The 17,246-nt window shown below is 58.6% G+C and overlaps 1 protein-coding gene across 1 annotated transcript; it reads left to right on the forward strand.

The window, feature by feature from the left end:
* Positions 1-5,904: 5,904 nt before the first annotated feature.
* On the forward strand, positions 5,905-15,275 carry dap3 (death associated protein 3; the record flags this gene model as incomplete). The annotated part of the gene is given in 11 exon segments (NM_001016002.2): positions 5,905-6,006; positions 8,472-8,573; positions 8,661-8,769; positions 8,942-9,034; positions 9,108-9,238; positions 9,359-9,439; positions 12,710-12,868; positions 13,246-13,305; positions 13,989-14,078; positions 14,161-14,278; positions 14,966-15,275. Coding segments are annotated over 11 exon segments (1,131 nt in total), but the record flags the coding sequence as incomplete, so codon positions are not given.
* Between the last annotated feature and the right edge of the window lie 1,971 nt (positions 15,276-17,246).

Consider the following 17,246-nt stretch of genomic DNA (forward strand, 5'->3'; position numbering starts at 1 on the left):
CAGCAGGCCCCTCCTTAGTAACCCTCCCCAGATGCCCCGTCCGTCTTAGTAACCCCTCCCCAGCACCCTCCTCTTAGTATACCCCTCCCAGCAGCCCCTCTTCTCTTAGTACCCCTCCCCAGCAGCTCCTCGCTCTTAGTAACCGACTCCCCAGTGCAGCTCCTCGCTCTTAGTACCCCTCCCAGCCCCCCTCTGCTTGAGTAACCTCTGCCCAGCATGCCCCTCCCTCTTAGTAACCCCACATCCCATGCAGCCCTCCTCTTAGTAACCCCGTCCCCGTCCTCCTCTTTAGTAACCCCTCCCCTCAGCCTCCTCCTCTAGTAACCCTCCGCAGGCCCTCCTCTTATTAAGCCCCTCCAGCAGCTCTCCTGCTTAGTTAGCCCTTCCAGCATCCCCTCTTCTTAGTAACCCCTCCCCAGCGAGCTTCCTCCCTCTTAGTGAAACCGACTCCCCGAGCAGACTCCTTCGCTCTTAGTAATACCCTCCAGCAGCTCCTTCTCTTAGTAACTCACTCCGCAGCAGCTCCTCCTCGTTAGTAACCCCTCTCCGTCAGCAGCTCCTCCTCTTAGTTACCATCCCAGCAGCTGCCTCCCTTAGATAACCTATCCCAGCCCTCCTCTTAGTAACTGTCCCTCCTCAGCACCCTGCCTTTAGTAACCTCCCAGCCCCCTCTTTAGTATCCTCTCCCCAGTCAGCCGCCTCGCTCTTTTAGTAACCCTCCCCCAGCAGCCCTCCTCTTAGTAACCCCTCCCCAGCAGTTCCTCCTCTTAGTAACCCCTCCCCAGCAGCCCCTCCTCTTAGTAACGCCTCTCCCCAGTACGTCGCTCCGCTCTTAGTCAGCCCCTCCCCAGCAGCCCCTCCTCTTAGTAAAACCCCGTCCCAGCAGCTCCTCCTCTTAGTTACTCCTCCCCAGCATCCCCTCCTCTTAGTAACCCCTCCCCAGGTTCCCTCCTCTTTAGTAACTCCCTCTCCCAAGCAGCGTCCTCCCTTATAGTAAACTCCCTCCCGCAGCTACTCCTCCTCTTAGTAAACCCTCCCGCAAGGCCCTTCCTTTTAGTAACGCCTCCCCAGCAGCTCCTCCTCTTAGTAACTCCCTCCCAGGCCCCTCCTGTATCCTCTTGGGTAACCGCTCCCCAGCAGCTCCTGCCTCATTTAGTTAACGCTCTCCCCTCAGCAGCTGCCGCTCCTCTTAGATAACCCCCTCTCCCAGCCACCCCCTCCTCTTAGTAACCCCTCCCCAGCAGCTCCTCTCTTAGTTACCCTCCACAAGCAGCTCACACCTCCTCTTGTAACCTGCCGTCCCAGCTCCTTCTCTTTAAAAAAGTTTAACTGCCCTTCCCGCAGCAGCCCCTCCTTCCTTGTTGAACACACCGTCCTCCAGCAGCTTCCTCTCTTAGTAACCCTCCCCAGCCCTCCTCTTAGTAACCCCTCCCCAGCAGCTCCTCCTCTTAGTAACCCCTCCCCAGCAGCTCCTCCTCTTAGTAACCCCTCCCACAGCAGAGCCCCTGCCTCTTAGTAACCCTGACCCCAGCAGCCATCCTCTCGTTAGTAATCCCACCCCCAGCCCCTCCTCTTAGTAAACCATCTCCCCAGCAGCCCCGTCCTCTTAGTATACTCCCTCCCCAGCAGCCTCCTCCTTAGTAAACCCCTCCCAGTCAGCCCTCCTCTTAGTGAACCCCCTCCCTCAGGCCCTACCTCTTAGTAACCCCCTCTACGCAGCAGCCCCTCCTCTTAGTAACCCTCCCCAGCAGCCTCCTCGCTTAGTAACCCCTCCCCCAGGCCCTCTCTTATGTAACGTCCCTCCCAGCAGAGCTCCTCCTCTTAGTAACCCCTCCCAGCAGCGCCCTCCTCTGAGTATACCTCCTCCGCAGGCCCCTTACCTCTTAGTAACCTCACCAGCAGGCTCCTCCCTTAGTAACCCCTCCCCAGCAGACCCCTCCTCTTAGTATCCCATCCCTCCAGCAGCTCCTCCTGCTTAGTAACCCCCTACCCAGCCCCCTGCCTCTTAGTAAGCCTCTCTCCAAAGCAGCCCCTCCTCTTAGTACCCTCCCCAGCAGCTCCTCGCTCTTAGTAACCCCTCCAGCAAGCCCTCCTCTTAGTAATCCCTCCCAGCGCAGCGCCCTGCCTCTAGTAACCCTCCCCGCAGCCCTCCTCTTAAGTAAACCCCTCCCCAGCAGCCCTCCTCTTAGTAAACCTCCCTCCCCAGCTAGCTCCCTCTTTAGGTAACAACCCCAGCAGCTCTCCTCTTTAGTAAACAGGCCCTGCCCAGCCCCCTCTTAGTAACCCGTCTCCCCAGTGCAAGCCCTCCTCTTAGTAACCCCTCCCCCAGTCAAGCCCCTCCTCTGTTAGTAACCACCTCCCTCAGTTCAGCTCCTCCTGCTTAGTAAAACTCACTCCCGCAGCAGCTCCTCCTCGTTAGTAACCCTCCCCACCACCTCTCTTAGTAACCTCCTTCCGCCAGCAGCCCCTCCTGCTAGTAACCGCCTCCCTCCAGCAGCCCGTCCTCTTAGTAACGCCCTCCCAGCAGCCCCCTGCTCTTCAGGTAACGCCTCCCGCTGCAGCTCCTCCTCTTAGTAACCACTCCCCACAAGCTCCTCCTGCTTAGTAAACCCCTCCCTCAGCTTCCCCCCTCTTAGTTGAACCTCTTCCCCGCAGCCCCTCCTCTTAGTAAACTCCCTCCCCAGCAGCTCTCCTCTTGTGAACCCCTCCCAGCCCCTCCTCTGTAGTTAACTGCGCCTCCCCGAGTCAGTCCGCCTCTCTCTAGTAACCCCTCCCCAGCAGCCCCTCCTCTTAGTAACTCCCTCCCAGGCCCTCCTCTTTAGTAAACCCTTCCCCAGCAGCTTCCTCTCTTAAGTTATGCTGCGCTCCCCAGCATCCCCTCCTCTTAGTATACCCCTCCCCAGGTCCTTCTGTAACACCCCTCCCAGCCCCTCCTCTTAGTAACCCCTCCCCAGCCCTCCTCTTAGTAACCCCTCCCCAGCAGCCCCTCCTCTTAGTAACCCCTCCCAGCCCCTCCTCTTAGTAACCCCTCCCCAGCCCCTCCTCTTAGTAACCCCTCCCCAGCCCCTCCTCTTAGTAACCCCTCCCCAGCCCCTCCTCTAGTAACCCCTCTCCAGCAGCTCCTCCTCTTAGTAACCCCTCCCCAGCAGCCCACTCCTCTTAGTAACCCTCCCCAGCTCCTCCTCTTAATAACCCCTCCCCAGCAGCCCCTCCTCTTAGTAACCCCTCCCCAGCAGCCCCTCCTCTTAGTAACCTCTCCCCAGCAGCTCCTCCTCTTAGTTACTCTCGCCCAGCATCCCCTCCTCTTAGTAACCCCTCCCCAGCAACCCCGTCCTCTTAGTAAACCCCATTCCCCAGCTCCTCCTCTTAGTAACCCTCCCCCAGCAGCCCCTCCTCTTAGTAACCCCTCCCCAGGCCCTCCTCTTAGTAACCCCTCCCCAGGCAGCTCCTCCTCTTAGTAACCTTTCCCAAGCCAGCCCCTCCTCTTAGTAACCCCTCCCCGAGCTCCTCCTCTTAGTAACCCCTCCCATGAGCCAGCCCCTCCTCTTAGTGAACCCTCCCCAGCTCCTCCTCTTAGTAACCCTCCCCATGCAGCTCCTCCTCTTAGTAACCCCCCCAGCTTCTCCTCTTAGTAACCCCTCCCCCAGCAGCCCCTCCTCTTAGTACCCCCTCCCCAGGCCCTCCTCTTAGTAACCCCTCCCCAGCAGCCCCTCCTCTTAGTAACCCCTCCCCAGCAGCTCCTCCTCTTAGTTACTCCTCCCCAGCAGCCCCTCCTCTTAGTAACCCCTCCCCAGCAGCTCCTCCTCTTAGTTACTCCTCCCCAGCAGCCCCTCCTGCTTAGTAACCCCTCCCCAGGCCCTCCTCTTAGTAACCTCTCCCCAGCAGCCCCTCCTCTTAATAACCCCTCCCCAGGCCCTCCTCTTAGTAACCCCTCCCCAGCAAGCTCCCCTCTTAGTAACCCCTCCCCAGCAGCTCCTCCTCTTAGTAACCGCCTCCCCAGGCCCTCCTCTTAGTAACTCTCCCCAGCAGCTCCTCCTCTTAGTAACCCCTCCCCAGGCCCTCCTCTTAGTAACCCCTCCCCAGCAGCCCCTCCTCTTAGTAACCCCTCCCCCAGCAGCCCCTTCCTCTTAGTAACCCCTCCCCAGCAGCTCCTCCTCTTAGTACCCCCTCCCGGCCCCTCCTCTTAGTAACCCCTCCCCAGCAGCTCCTCCTCTTAGTAACCACTCCCCAGCAGCTCCTCCTCTTAGTAACCACTCCCCAGCAGCTCCTCCTCTTAGTAACCCCTCCCCAGCAGCTCCTCCTCTTAGTAACCCCTCCCCAGCCCCTCCTCTTAGTAACCCCTCCCCAGCAGCTCCTCCTCTTAGTAACCTTTCCCCAGCAGCCCCTCCTCTTAGTAACCCCTCCCCAGCAGCCCCTCCTCTTAGTAACCTCTCCCCAGCAGCCCCTCCTCTTAGTAACCCCTCCCCAGCAGCCCCTCCTCTTAGTAACCCCTCCCCAGCTCCTCCTCTTAGTAACCCCTCCCCAGCAGCCCCTCCTCTTAGTAACCCCTCCCCAGCAGCCCCTCCTCTTAGTAACCCCTCCGCCAGCAGCCCCTCCTCTTAGTAACCCCTCCCTAGCAGCTCCTCCTCTTAGTAACCCCTCCCCAGGCCTCCTCTTAGTAACGCCCCCCAGCAGCTCCTCCTCTTAGTAACCCCTCCCCAGGCCCTCCTCTTAGTAACCCCTCCCCAGCAGCTCCTCCTCTTAGTAACCCCTCCCCAGGCCCTCCTCTTAGTAACCTCCCAGCAGCCCCTCTCCTTATGTAACCCCTCCCCAGCAGCCCCTCCTCTTAGTAACCCCTCCCCAGCTCCTCCTCTTAGTAACCCCTCCCCAGCAGCCCCTCCTCTTAGTAACCCCTCCCCAGGCCCTCCTCTTAGTAACCCCTCCCCAGCAGCCCCTCCTCTTAGTAATCCCTCCCCAGCAGCTCCTCCTCTTAGTTACTCCTCCCCAGCATCCCCTCCTCTTAGTAACCCCTCCCCAGCAGCCCCTCCTCTTAGTAACCCCTCCCAGGCCCTTCTCTTAGTAACCCCTCCCAAGGCAGCCCCTCCTCTTAGTAACCCCTCCCCAGCAGCCCCTCCTCTTAGTAACCACTCCCCAGCAGCTCCTCCTCTTAGTAACCCCTCCCCAGCAGCTCCTCCTCTTAGTAACCACTCCCCAGCAGCTCCTCCTCTTAGTAACTCCCTCCCCAGCAGCTCCTCCTCTTAGTAACCCCTCCTCAGCAGCCCCTCCTCTTAGTAACCCCTCCCCAGCAGCCCCTCCTCTTAGTAACCCCACCCCAGCAGCTCCTCCTCTTAGTAACCCCTCCCCAGCTCCTCCTCTTAGTAACCCCTCCCAGCAGCTCCTCCTCTTAGTAACCCCTCCCAGCTCCTCCTCTTAGTGAACCCTCCCAGCAGCTCCTCCTCTTAGTAACCTCTCCCCAGCAGCCCCTCCTCTTAGTAACCCTCCCCCAGCAGCCCCTCCTCTTAGTAACCCCTCCCTAGCTCCCTCTCTTAGTAACCCCTCCTCAGCAGCCCCTCCTCTTAGTAACCCCTCCTCAGCAAGCCCTCCTCTTAGTTACCCTCCCCCAGCAGCCCCTCCTCTTAGTAACCCCTCCCCAGCAGCTCCTCCTTTAGTTACCCCTCCGCCAGCAGCCCCTCCTCTTAGTAACCCCTCCCACGCAGCCCCTCCTCTTAGTAACCCCTCCCCAGGCCCTCCTCTTAGTAACCCCTCCCCAGCAGCTCCTCCTCTTAGTAACCCTCCCCAGCTCCTCCTCTTAGTAACCCCTCCCCAGCAGCCCCTCCCTCTAGTAACCCCTCCCCAAACCCCTTATTGTTAGTAACCCCTCCCCTGATGCCCCTCCCTCTAACGCCAGATTTTGCTGCCTTCCAGCTGGTTGGAGCCCATGTATTTCCCAGCAGGCTTTGGAGCAGCGCTCTCTCTCCTTCCCAGGACGCCCCCAGGGAAGTGTTCCGTACCAGCGAGACCGACCCGGTAGGTTCCTGTCCCTAACCTGGATTTCATTGTTCATTAGCAGCTGCAGTACGTAGGGCCGGGGGTCTCGCAGCTGCAGTACGTTGGGCCGGGGGTTCACAGCTGCATTACGTAGGGCCGGGGGTCTCGCAGCTGCAGTACGTAGGGCCGGGGGTCTCGCAGCTGCAGTACGTAGGGCGGGGGTCCTCGCAGCTGCAGTACGTAGGGCCGGGGTCTCGCAGCTGCAGTACGTAGGGCCGGGGGTCTCGCAGCTGCAGTACGTAGGGCCGGGGGTCTCGCAGCTGCAGTACGTAGGGCCGGGGGTCTCGCAGCTGCAGTACGTAGGGCCGGGGGTCTCGCAGCTGCAGTACGTAGGGCCGGGGGTGCTCGCAGCTGCAGTACGTAGGGCGGGGGTCTCGCAGCTGCCAGTACGTAGGGCGGGGTTCTCGCAGCTGCAGTACGTAGGGCCGGGTCTCGGCAGCTGCAGTACGTAGGGCCGGGGGTCTCGCAGCTGCAGTACGTAGGGCCGGGGTCTCGCAGCTGCAGTACGTAGGGCCGGGGGCTCGCAGCTGCAGTACGTAGGGCCGGGGGTCTCGCAGCTGCAGTACGTAGGGCCGGGGGTCTCGCAGCTGCAGTACGTAGGGCCGGGGGTCTCGCAGCTGCAGTACGTAGGGCCGGGGTCTCGCAGCTGCAGTACGTAGGGCCGGGGGTCTCGCAGCTGCAGTACGTGGGCCGGGGGTCTCGCAGCTGCAGTACGTTAGGCGCGGGGGTCTCGCAGCTGCAGTACGTAGGGCCGGGGGTCTCGCAGCTGCAGTACGTAGGGCCGGGGGTCTCGCAGCTGCAGTACGTAGGGCCGGGGGTCTCGCAGCTGCAGTACGTAGGGCCGGGGGTCTCGCAGCTGCAGTACGTAGGGCCGGGGGTCTCGCAGCTGCAGTACGTAGGGCGGGGGTCTCGCAGCTGCAGTACGTAGGGCCGGGTCTCGCAGCTGCAGTACGTAGGGCCGGGGTCTCGCAGCTGCAGTACGTAGGGCCGGGGTCTCGGAGCTGCAGTACGTAGGGCCGGGGGTCCTCGCAGCTGCAGTACGTAGGGCCGGGGGTCTCGCAGCTGCAGTACGTAGGGCTCGGGGGTCTCGCAGCTGCAGTACGTAGGAGCCGGGGTCTCGCAGCTGCAGTACGTAGGGCCGGGGGTCTCTGCGGCAGCTGCAGTACGTAGGGCCGGGGGTCTCGCAGCTGCAGTACGTAGGGCCGGGGTTCTCGCAGCTGCAGTACGTAGGGCCGTGGGTCTCGCAGCTGCAGTACGTAGGGCCGGGGTCTCGCAGCTGCAGTACGTAGGGCCGGGGGTCTCGCAGCTGCAGTACGTAGGGCCGGGGGTCTCGCAGCTGCAGTACGTAGGCCGGGGGTCTCGCAGCTGCAGTACGTAGGGCCGGGGTCTCGCAGCTGCAGTACGTAGGGCCGGGGGTCTCGGAGCTGCAGTACGTAGGGCCGGGGGTCTCGCAGCTGCAGTACGTAGGGCCGGGGGTCTCGCAGCTGCAGTACGTAGGGCCGGGGGTCTCGCAGCTGCAGTACGTAGGGCCGGGGGTCTCGCAGCTGCAGTACGTAGGGCCGGGGGTCTCTGCGGGCTGTACCATTTGCCATCACTGGGGGAAAGTGAGCCAGTGCCCCACTTGTTGCATGAAGATACCCTGGGGGGGGCATGTGGGGGTCCCTACTGAGAATCCCCCAGTGATGGAATTGATGCTACTAGCCCAGCCAGAGACGTACTCACAGCGCCCCCTAGCTCACACTTGGCTTACGCCAGAGATTGGTACCCATTTGGCTTCAGCACCTCTGTTTCCATGGTGACTGAAGCAGTCACGTGATCTGTAGCCTGAGTCGTGGATGCTGTTGCCAAGGAGACGGTATGTTTGCTGTCTGGGAACGGGCCAATCACTGTGCTTCACTGCTGCCTGCATCACAGTAACCTAGTGCCGCCCTATCATTAACCAGTTCTCTAGGTTTGGAAATGTCAGTGGCCCTAAGTCACGTGGGGCCCGGGGCAGAATTGTGTTCTATAAATGCCCTGCTACTGTGCTAGAACCCCCAGACTCCTTCAGCTCATAGAGACTACTGGGAGTTTCCTGTGGCCCCCACAGCCCCAGGGCCCCCCACATAATAAGGAGGCCAAGCCGCCATGTTGGCCATGTTGGGCAGTGACAGCTCAGGGCGCACATAGTAACGTGTGGGAGAGGAGGATTCTGGGAGAGGGTTACATAGTAACGTGTGGGAGAGGAGGATTCTGGGAGAGGGTTACATAGTAACGTGTGGGAGAGGAGGATTCTGGGAGAGGGTTACATAGTAACGTGTGGGAGAGGAGGATTCTGGGAGAGGGTTACATAGTAACGTGTGGGAGAGGAGGATTCTGGGAGAGGGTTACATAGTAACGTGTGGGAGAGGAGGATTCTGGGAGAGGGTTACATAGTGCACATAGTAACAGCGTGTTACCCACAGGGGGCGCACACGGAGCAACACGAGGGGCAATTCTACTCGCTGTCGGCACAGGACGTGAGGGCCACATTCCCCCAGGGCCTTCCCTGGCGCTTCCAGCAGCAGGTGAGTGTCAGCCCACGGGCCTATTCTTGCACTTCTGCCTGTTACCATTAGGGGCAATGTTGCATAATGTTCCTGTGCCCCCTGCAGAGCAAGACCTTCAATGAGACGTGCGTGATGGTGCGCCGGCCCGCCATAGAACTGCTCCGGTACCTGAGGAACTCTGACCCGACCCAGCCGGCTGTGCGCTACGTCCTCTGTATCCTTACGCCCTGCTATATACATATATATATATGTATGTGTGTATCCTTACGCCGTGCTATATACACGTATGTGCGTGCTACATACCCAGCAATCTCTATGGTCTTCCTCCGCGGGGGCGGGGTCACTTGGGATCCTCTAGGGTGTTTGCTTAACCAATGGCACCTCAGATGGCAAGAGAGGAACGGGCAAGAGTCTGACCCTGTGCCACATTGTGCATTACTGTCACACCCAAGGCTGGCTGCTCCTACAGGTGCCCGATGGTAAGTGCCCAACTAGGAGCCCAGTGTGGCCCTAACTCTGCAGCCCCCCCATCTGATTCCCTTGTCATTGCAGCTCACGTCCTGGTGAAGAACTGTAAGGAGCTCATGCCCTCCTCCTTCCATAGCAACAGGTTCGACCAACCCTTGGAAGCCTCCAATTGGCTGAAGAACTTTAAAGCCACCAATGAGCACTTCCTCAAGCAGGTGGGTGGGGCCTGTATCGACAGAGCAGTGAGGTGGCACATACTAACATGGCAGCTCCTTGCCTAGTGTTGTATGTGACCAACTGCATGTGGTGCACTTACCCCTCACTGTTTTTCCTAGATCCGTACCAACCAGCGATACGTGTGGAGCAAGCGGGAAGCCACAGACGAGGGCAGACCCCTGGGGGAGGTAGTGGATCAGGTAGGAAGGGTTAATATCATCGTATCCGAGGGGTGGGCTATATGGAAGGGAGGAGAGGAGGATTCTGGGAGAGGGGAGGGGCGGGTTATATGGAAGGCAGGAGAGGAGGATTCTGGGAGAGGGGAGGGGCGGGTTATATGGAAGGGAGGAGAGGAGGATTCTGGGAGAGGGGAGGGGCGGGTTATATGGAAGGGAGGAGAGGAGGATTCTGGGAGAGGGGAGGGGTGGGTTATATGGAAGGGAGGAGAGGAGGATTCTGGGAGAGGGGAGGGGTGGGTTATATGGAAGCGAGGAGGATTCTGGGAGAGGGAGGGCGGGTTATATGGAAGGGAGGAGAGGAGGATTCTGGGTCAGGGGAGGGGCAGGTTATATAGAGGGTGGGAGAGGAGGATTCTGGAGAGGGGAGGGGCGGGTTATATGGAAGGGAGGAGGATTCTTGGAGAGGGGAGGGGCGGGTTATATGGAAGGCAGGAGAGGAGGATTCTGGGAGAGGGGAGGGGCGGGTTATATGGAAGGGAGGAGGATTCTGGGAGAGGGGAGGGGCGGGTTATATGGAAGGGAGGAGAGGAGGATTCTGGATAGGGAGGGGCAGGTTATATAGAGGGTGGGAGAGGAGGATTCTGGGAGAGGGGAGGGGCGGGTTATATGGAAGGGAGGAGGATTCTTGGAGAGGGGAGGGGCGGGTTATATGGAAGTCAGGAGAGGAGGATTCTGGGAGAGGGGAGGGCGGGTTATATGGAAGGGAGGAGGATTCTTGGAGAGGGGAGGGGCGGGTTATATGGAAGGCAGGAGAGGAGGATTCTGGGAGAGGGGAGGGGCGGGTTATATGGAAGGGAGGAGAGGAGGATTCTGGGAGAGGGCGTAAGGGGCGGGTTATATGGAAGGGAGGAGAGGAGGATTCTGGAGGGAGGGGCGGGTTATATGGAAGGGAGGAGAGGAGGATTCTGGGAGAGGAGAGCGGCGCGCTGGTTATATGGAAGGGAGGAGAGGAGGATTCTGGAGAGGGGAGGGGCGGGTTATATGGACAGGCCGAGGAGGAGAGGACTTCTGGGATAGGGGAGGGGCAGGTTATATCATCAGCAGGGGTGGGACGACGAGGAGGATTCTGGGAGAGGGGAGGGGTGGGTTATATGGAAGGGAGGAGAGGAGGATTCTGGGAGAGGGGAGGGGCAGGTTATATGGAAGGGAGGAGAGGAGGATTCTGGGAGGGGGAGGGGCGGGTTATATGGAAGAGGAGAGGAGGATTCTTGGAGAGGGGAGGGGCGGGTTATATGGAAGGCAGGAGAGGAGGATTCTGGGAGAGGGGAGGGGCGGGTTATATAGAGGCGTGGGAGAGGAGGATTCTGGGAGAGGGGAGGGCTGGGTTATATAGAGGGTGGGAGAGGAGGATTCTGGGAGAGGGGAGGGGTGGGTTATATAGAGGGTGGGGAGAGGAGGATTCTGGGAGAGGGGAGGGGTGGGTTATATAGAGGGTGGGAGAGGAGGATTCTGGGGAGAGGGAGGGGCGGGTTATATGGAAGCAGGAGAGGAGGATTCTGGGAGAGGTGGAGGGGCGGGTTATATGGAAGGGAGGAGAGGAGGATTCTGGAGAGGGGTGGGTTATATGGAAGCGGAGGAGAGGAGGATTCTGGAGAGGGGAGGGGTGGGTTATATGGAAGCAGGAGAGGAGGATTCTGGAGAGAGGGCCGCACGCCGCAGGTTATATAGAGGGTGGGAGAGGAGGATTCTGCGGAGAGGGAGGGGTGGGTTATATAGAGGGTGGGAGAGGAGGATTCTGGGAGAGGGTGAGGGGCAGGTTATATAGAGGGTGGGAGAGGAGGATTCTGGGAGGGGGAGGGGTGGGTTATATGGAAGGGAGGAGAGGAGGATTCTGGGAGAGGGGAGGGCAGGTTAATATGGAAGGGAGGAGAGGCAGGATTCTGGGAGAGGGGAGGGGCGGGTTATATGGAAGGGAGGAGAGGAGGATTCTCCCTCGGCACGGGGGACGGGGCGCGCGTCTATATGGAAGGCAGGAGAGGAGGATTCTGGGAGAGGCGGAGGGGCGGGTTATATAGAGGGTTGGGAGAGGAGGATTCTGGGAGAGGGGAGGGGTCGCCCGTTAATATAGAGGGTGGGAGAGGAGGATTCTGGGAGAGGGGAGGGGCGGGTTAACTATATAGAGGGTGGGAGAGGAGGATTCTGGGAGAGGGGAGGGTGGGTTATATGGAAGGCAGGAGAGGAGGATTCTGGGAGAGGGGAGGGGCAGGTATATAGAGGGTGGGAGAGGAGGATTCTGGGAGAGGGAGGGGTGGGTTATATAGAGGGTGGGAGAGGAGGATTCTGGGAGAGGGGAGGGGTGGGTTATATAGAGGGTGGGAGAGGAGGATTCTGGGAGAGGGGAGGGGTGGGTTATATAGAGGCGCGTGGGAGAGGAGGATTCTGGGAGAGGGGAGGGGTGGGTTATATGGAAGGCAGGAGAGGAGGATTCTGGGAGAGGGGAGGGGTGGGTTATATGGAAGGGAGGATTCTGGGAAGGGAGGGGCGGGTTATATAGAGGGTGGGAGAGGAGGATTCTGGAGAGGGAGGGGCGGGTTATATGGAAGGGAGGATTCTGGGAGAGGGGAGGGGCGGGTTATATGGAAGGCAGGAGAGGAGGATTCTGGGAAGAGGGGAGGGGCGGGTTATATGAAGTGGAGGATTCTGGGAAAGGGGAGGGGCGGGTTATATAGAGGGTGGCGAGAGGAGGATTCTGGACGCGGGAGCGGGCGGGTTATATGGCCAAGGGAGGATTCTGGGAGAGGGGAGGGGCAGGTTATATAGAGGGTGGAGAGGAGGATTCTGGGAGAGGGGAGGGGTGGGTTATATGGAAGGCAGGAGAGGAGGATTCTGGCTGCAGAAGCGGGAGGGGCGGGTTTATAGAGGGCGGGAGAGGAGGATTCTGGAGAGGGGAGGGGTGGGTTATATGGAAGGCAGGAGAGGAGGATTCTGGGAGAGGGGAGGGGCGGGTTGTATGGAAGGCAGGAGAGGAGGATTCTGGGAGAGGGGAGGGGCGGGTTGTATGGAAGGCAGGAGAGGAGGATTCTGGGAGAGGGGAGGGGCAGGTTATATAGAGGGTGGGAGAGGAGGATTCTGGGAGAGGGGAGGGGCGGGTTATATGGAAGGCAGGAGAGGAGGATTCTGGGAGAGGGGAGGGGTGGGTTATATAGGGGGTGGGAGAGGAGGATTCTGGGAGGGGCTTGGGCTATGAGGGGGAGGGGCTTTGTTACTAATGGCTCAGCACTTGTTCCCTAGGGACTGACGAGGGTGAAGAGTGCCAGTGACGCAGTGGGCGTGGTTCTGAAGGAGTTAAAGAGACAGTCGGGGGGAGGAGCATATCAGATGTTGGTCTCAGTCGATGGAGTTAACGCTCTGTGGGGCAGGAGCACTCTCAGGAAGGAGGACAAGAGTTTGGTAAGGAAACGATAGAATAAAGGGGAAACAAAGCTCAGAGGGACCCAACAGAACCGATAGTAACGGACCATGAGGGCGACATTGTTATATTGATGTTGGACTTACAGGGGGCCCTGGGGCCCTACTCTGGTGTTCCTATCTCTGTGCAGTTTGGTGTGTGATGGGGCAAATGTTCGTTATATTGATGTGCCCCAGTATCACCACTAGGGGGGTATTATGCTTATCTGCCCCTGCCTGTATTCTAGGGGTATCTGTTAGAGAGGGGCGGCATCGGGTAGGTAGGTCTGTGCATAGGGCAGTGTTACTGTTAGGGAATGTATTGCCCCAGTATCACCACTAGGGGGTATTATGCTTATCTGCCCCTGCCTGTACTGTAGGTGCCTCCGGAGGAGCTGACCCTGGTGCACAATCTGAGGAAGATGGTGCAGAATGACTGGGTAAGGCTGAGGGAATGGGTGTGGCCCTTGGGGGCTGGGGTAGGAGGGAATGGGTGTGGCCCTTGGGGGCTGGGGGTAGGAGGGAATGGGTGTGGCCCTTGGGGGCTGGGGTAGGAGGGAATGGGTGTTGCCCTTGGGGGCTGGGGGTAGAAGGGAATGGGTGTGGCCCTTGGGGGCTGGGGGTAGAAGGGAATGGGTGTGGCCCTTGGGGGCTGGGGTAGGAGGGAATGGGTGTGGCCCTTGGGGGCTGGGGGTAGGAGGGAATGGGTGTGGCCCTTGGGGCCGGGGTAGGAGGGAAGGGGTGTGGCCCTTGGGGGCCGGGGTAGGAGGGAAGGGGTGTGGCCCTTGGGGGCTGGGGGTAGAAGGGAATGGGTGTGGCCCTTGGGGGCTGGGGTAGGAGGGAATGGGTGTGGCCCTTGGGGGCTGGGGGTAGAAGGGAATGGGTGTGGCCCTTGGGGGCTGGGGGTAGAAGGGAATGGGTGTGGCCCTTGGGGGCTGGGGTAGGAGGGAATGGGTGTGGCCCTTGGGGGCTGGGGGTAGGAGGGAATGGGTGTGGCCCTTGGGGGCCGGGGTAGGAGGGAAGGGGTGTGGCCCTCGGGGGCCGGGGTAGGAGGGAAGGGGTGTGGCCCTTGGGGGCCGGGGTAGGAGGGTAAGTTCTGCTGTTACCGCTCTGTGTCTCTCAGACAGGGGGCGCTATAGTCCTGACTGTGACCCAGGCTGGATCCCTGTACACCCCTGCCTGCGCCTATCTGCCCCATCATCTGCTGGGAAAGGTAATGATCTGCCCCTGCTGTGCCCCCGGGGGGACCCTGTGACTCCCTGCTGCCTCTCAGCCAATCGCCTTTCTCCCCACAGGAGGGGTTCGATGCCCTGGACCCGTTTGTGCCCATCCAGGTGCCCAATTACAATGAGAAGGAGTTTGAGAGCTGCTATCAGTACTACCTGGAGCGCAAGTGGCTGCAGCACCACAAAGGTACATGGCCCGGGATTGGCTAATCCCTTCCTGCCCTTGGGCAAGTTCATGTGACTGTGTGAATGAGCCAATCAGTGTGCTGGCTTGCTGTTCATGTGACTGTGTTAATGAGCCAATCAGAGTGCTGGCTTGCTGTTCATGTGACTGTGTGAATGAGCCAATCAGAGTGCTGGCTTGCTGTTCATGTGACTGTGAATGAGCCAATCAGAGTGCTGGCTTGCTGTTCATGTGACTGTGTTAATGAGCCAATTAGAGTGCTTGTTGCTTACCATGTGACTGTGAATGAGCCAATCAGTGTGCTGGCTTGCTGTTCATGTGACTGTGTGAATGAGCCAATCAGAGTGCTTGTTGCTTACCATGTGACTGTCAGACAATGAGCCAATCAGAGTGCTGGCTTGCTGTTCATGTGACTGTGTGAATGAGCCAATCAGAGTGCTGGCTTGCTGTTCATGTGACTGTGAATGAGCCAATCAAAGTGCTGGCTTGCTGTTCATGTGACTGTGAATGAGCCAATCAGAGTGCTGGCTTGCTGTTCATGTGACTGTGAATGAGCCAATCAGAGTGCTGGCTTGCTGTTCATGTGACTGTGAATGAGCCAACCAGAGTGTTGGCTTGCTGTTCATGTGACTGTCAGACAATGAGCCAATCAGAGTGCTTGTTGCTTACCATGTGACCTGCCTGTTTCAGCCCATACGCCGGAAGGGAAGGCCGAGTTGCGGTTCCTGAGTGATTCCAACCCAAAGCAGCTGGATAAGATCTGCGCCTTCCTCTGACCCCTCCCACTGGGCGGGGCTTATCGGAATTACCCCATTGTGGGGCAGTGACTGTGGGGGTTGCCCAGTGAAGCCATAGTGGGACTATTAATGAGATTGTATGGGCCTGACCCAGGCACGGGCGGTTCTGCCCCTCACGTACTTCCCTATGTATAATAGCCCCCGACTGGGGCAGGAACGGAGCCCCCTACTGACAAGGAGCCTATAAAGCATGTTTTGTACAAGTCTCGCACACGTGTGTGTTTCTAGCAGGGCACTAATATGTCAGAAGGGTATCTATTCCCCTGCAAATGAGATATATGGGTAAGGGTCTGTTCCGTAGCAGGACAACCTACCTGCCCGGTGCCACCCCTCTCTCACTTCTCAGGGTACAGGAAAGAAGGGGGGGTAGATATGAGGCAACATCTGCAGAAGGGGAGAAATATAGCCCCCCCTATTGGTCTATTGCAGTTTGGCCTTCCCTGAGTCCCAAGCAGCGCTGATTGGCACCCGGAGAGGTACCCTATTTTCGCCCTATGAGACGCTCCGGAATATGAGACGCTCCGGAATATGAGACGCTCCGGAATATAAGACGCTCCGGAATATGAGACGCTCCGGAATATGAGACGCTCCGGAATATAAGACGCACCCAATATTAAAGGAGGAAAATCTAGAAAAAAAAAGATTCTGAACCAAAAACTGTTGTAAAATATTTTATATCAAGTGTATAAAGTTACAGCAGTAACAGAGAAGTCTCCGCAGCTCGCAATACATGCAACAAATGCAGCCTGCAGCGCACACAGCATCACGAGAGCACTGCGACCAATCACCACACACAGTTAGGGGAAGGAAAGTGTCTGAACAACATGGGTTAAACATATCAGCCATTATATCAGTGTTACCATATTATCCCAGAACTGCCTTGTGCTCCATATATTGTCTGGGAAACAGCAACGTGCTAGCGTAGAATCAGCGTATTCGCTTAGCGCGGCTTCCATCTCTCCTGTAGTCACTAGCGCGGCTTCCATCTCTCCTGTAGTCACTAGCGCGGCTTCCATCTCTCCTGTAGTCACTAGCGCGGCTTCCATCTCTCCTGTATTCGCTTAGCGCGGCTTCCATCTCTCCTGTAGTCACTAGCGCGGCTTCCATCTCTCCTGTAGTCACTAGCGCGGCTTCCATCTCTCCTGTAGTCACTAGCGCGGCTTCCATCTCTCCTGTAGTCACTAGCGCGGCTTCCATCTCTCCTGTATTCGCTTAGCGCGGCTTCCATCTCTCCTGTATTCGCTTAGCGCGGCTTCCATCTCTCCTGTAGTCGCTAGCGCGGCTTCCATCTCTCCTGTATTCGCTTAGCGTGGCTTCCATCTCTCCTGTAGTCACTAGCGCGGCTTCCATCTGTCCTGTATTCGCTTAGCGCGGCTTCCATCTCTCCTGTAGTCGCTTAGCGCGGCTTCCATCTCTCCTGTATTCGCTTAGCGCGGCTTCCATCTCTCCTGTAGTCGCTTAGCGCGGCTTCCATCTCTCCTGTAGTCACTAGCGCGGCTTCCATCTCTCCTGTAGTCACTAGCGCGGCTTCCATCTCTCCTGTATTCGCTTAGCGCGGCTTCCATCTCTCCTGTAGTCACTAGCGCGGCTTCCATCTCTCCTGTAGTCACTAGCGCGGCTTCCATCTCTCCTGTAGTCACTAGCGCGGCTTCCATCTCTCCTGTAGTCACTAGCGCGGCTTCCATCTCTCCTGTATTCGCTTAGCGCGGCTTCCATCTCTCCTGTATTCGCTTAGCGCGGCTTCCATCTCTCCTGTAGTCGCTAGCGCGGCTTCCATCTCTCCTGTAGTCACTAGCGCGGCTTCCATCTGTCCTGTATTCGCTTAGCGCGGCTTCCATCTCTCCTGTAGTCGCTAGCGCGGCTTCCATCTCTCCTGTATTCGCTTAGCGCGGCTTCCATCTCTCCTGTAGTCGCTTAGCGCGGCGTCCGTCTCTCCTGTATTCGCTTAGCGCGGCTTCCATCTCTTCTGTAGTCGCTTAGCGCAACCTACCTGAGCGAGGAAATGGAACACTGATACCTGTGCAACCTACCTGAGCGAGGATATGGAACACTGATACCTGTGCAACCTACCTGAGCGAGGATATGGAACACTGATACCTGTGCAACCTACCTGAGCGAGGATATGGAACACTGATACCTGTGCAACCTACCTGAGCGAGGATATGGAACACTGA

The sequence above is a fragment of the Xenopus tropicalis genome, chromosome 8 (genome assembly GCF_000004195.4).
Source record: "Xenopus tropicalis strain Nigerian chromosome 8, UCB_Xtro_10.0, whole genome shotgun sequence".
NCBI lineage: Eukaryota > Metazoa > Chordata > Amphibia > Anura > Pipidae > Xenopus > Xenopus tropicalis.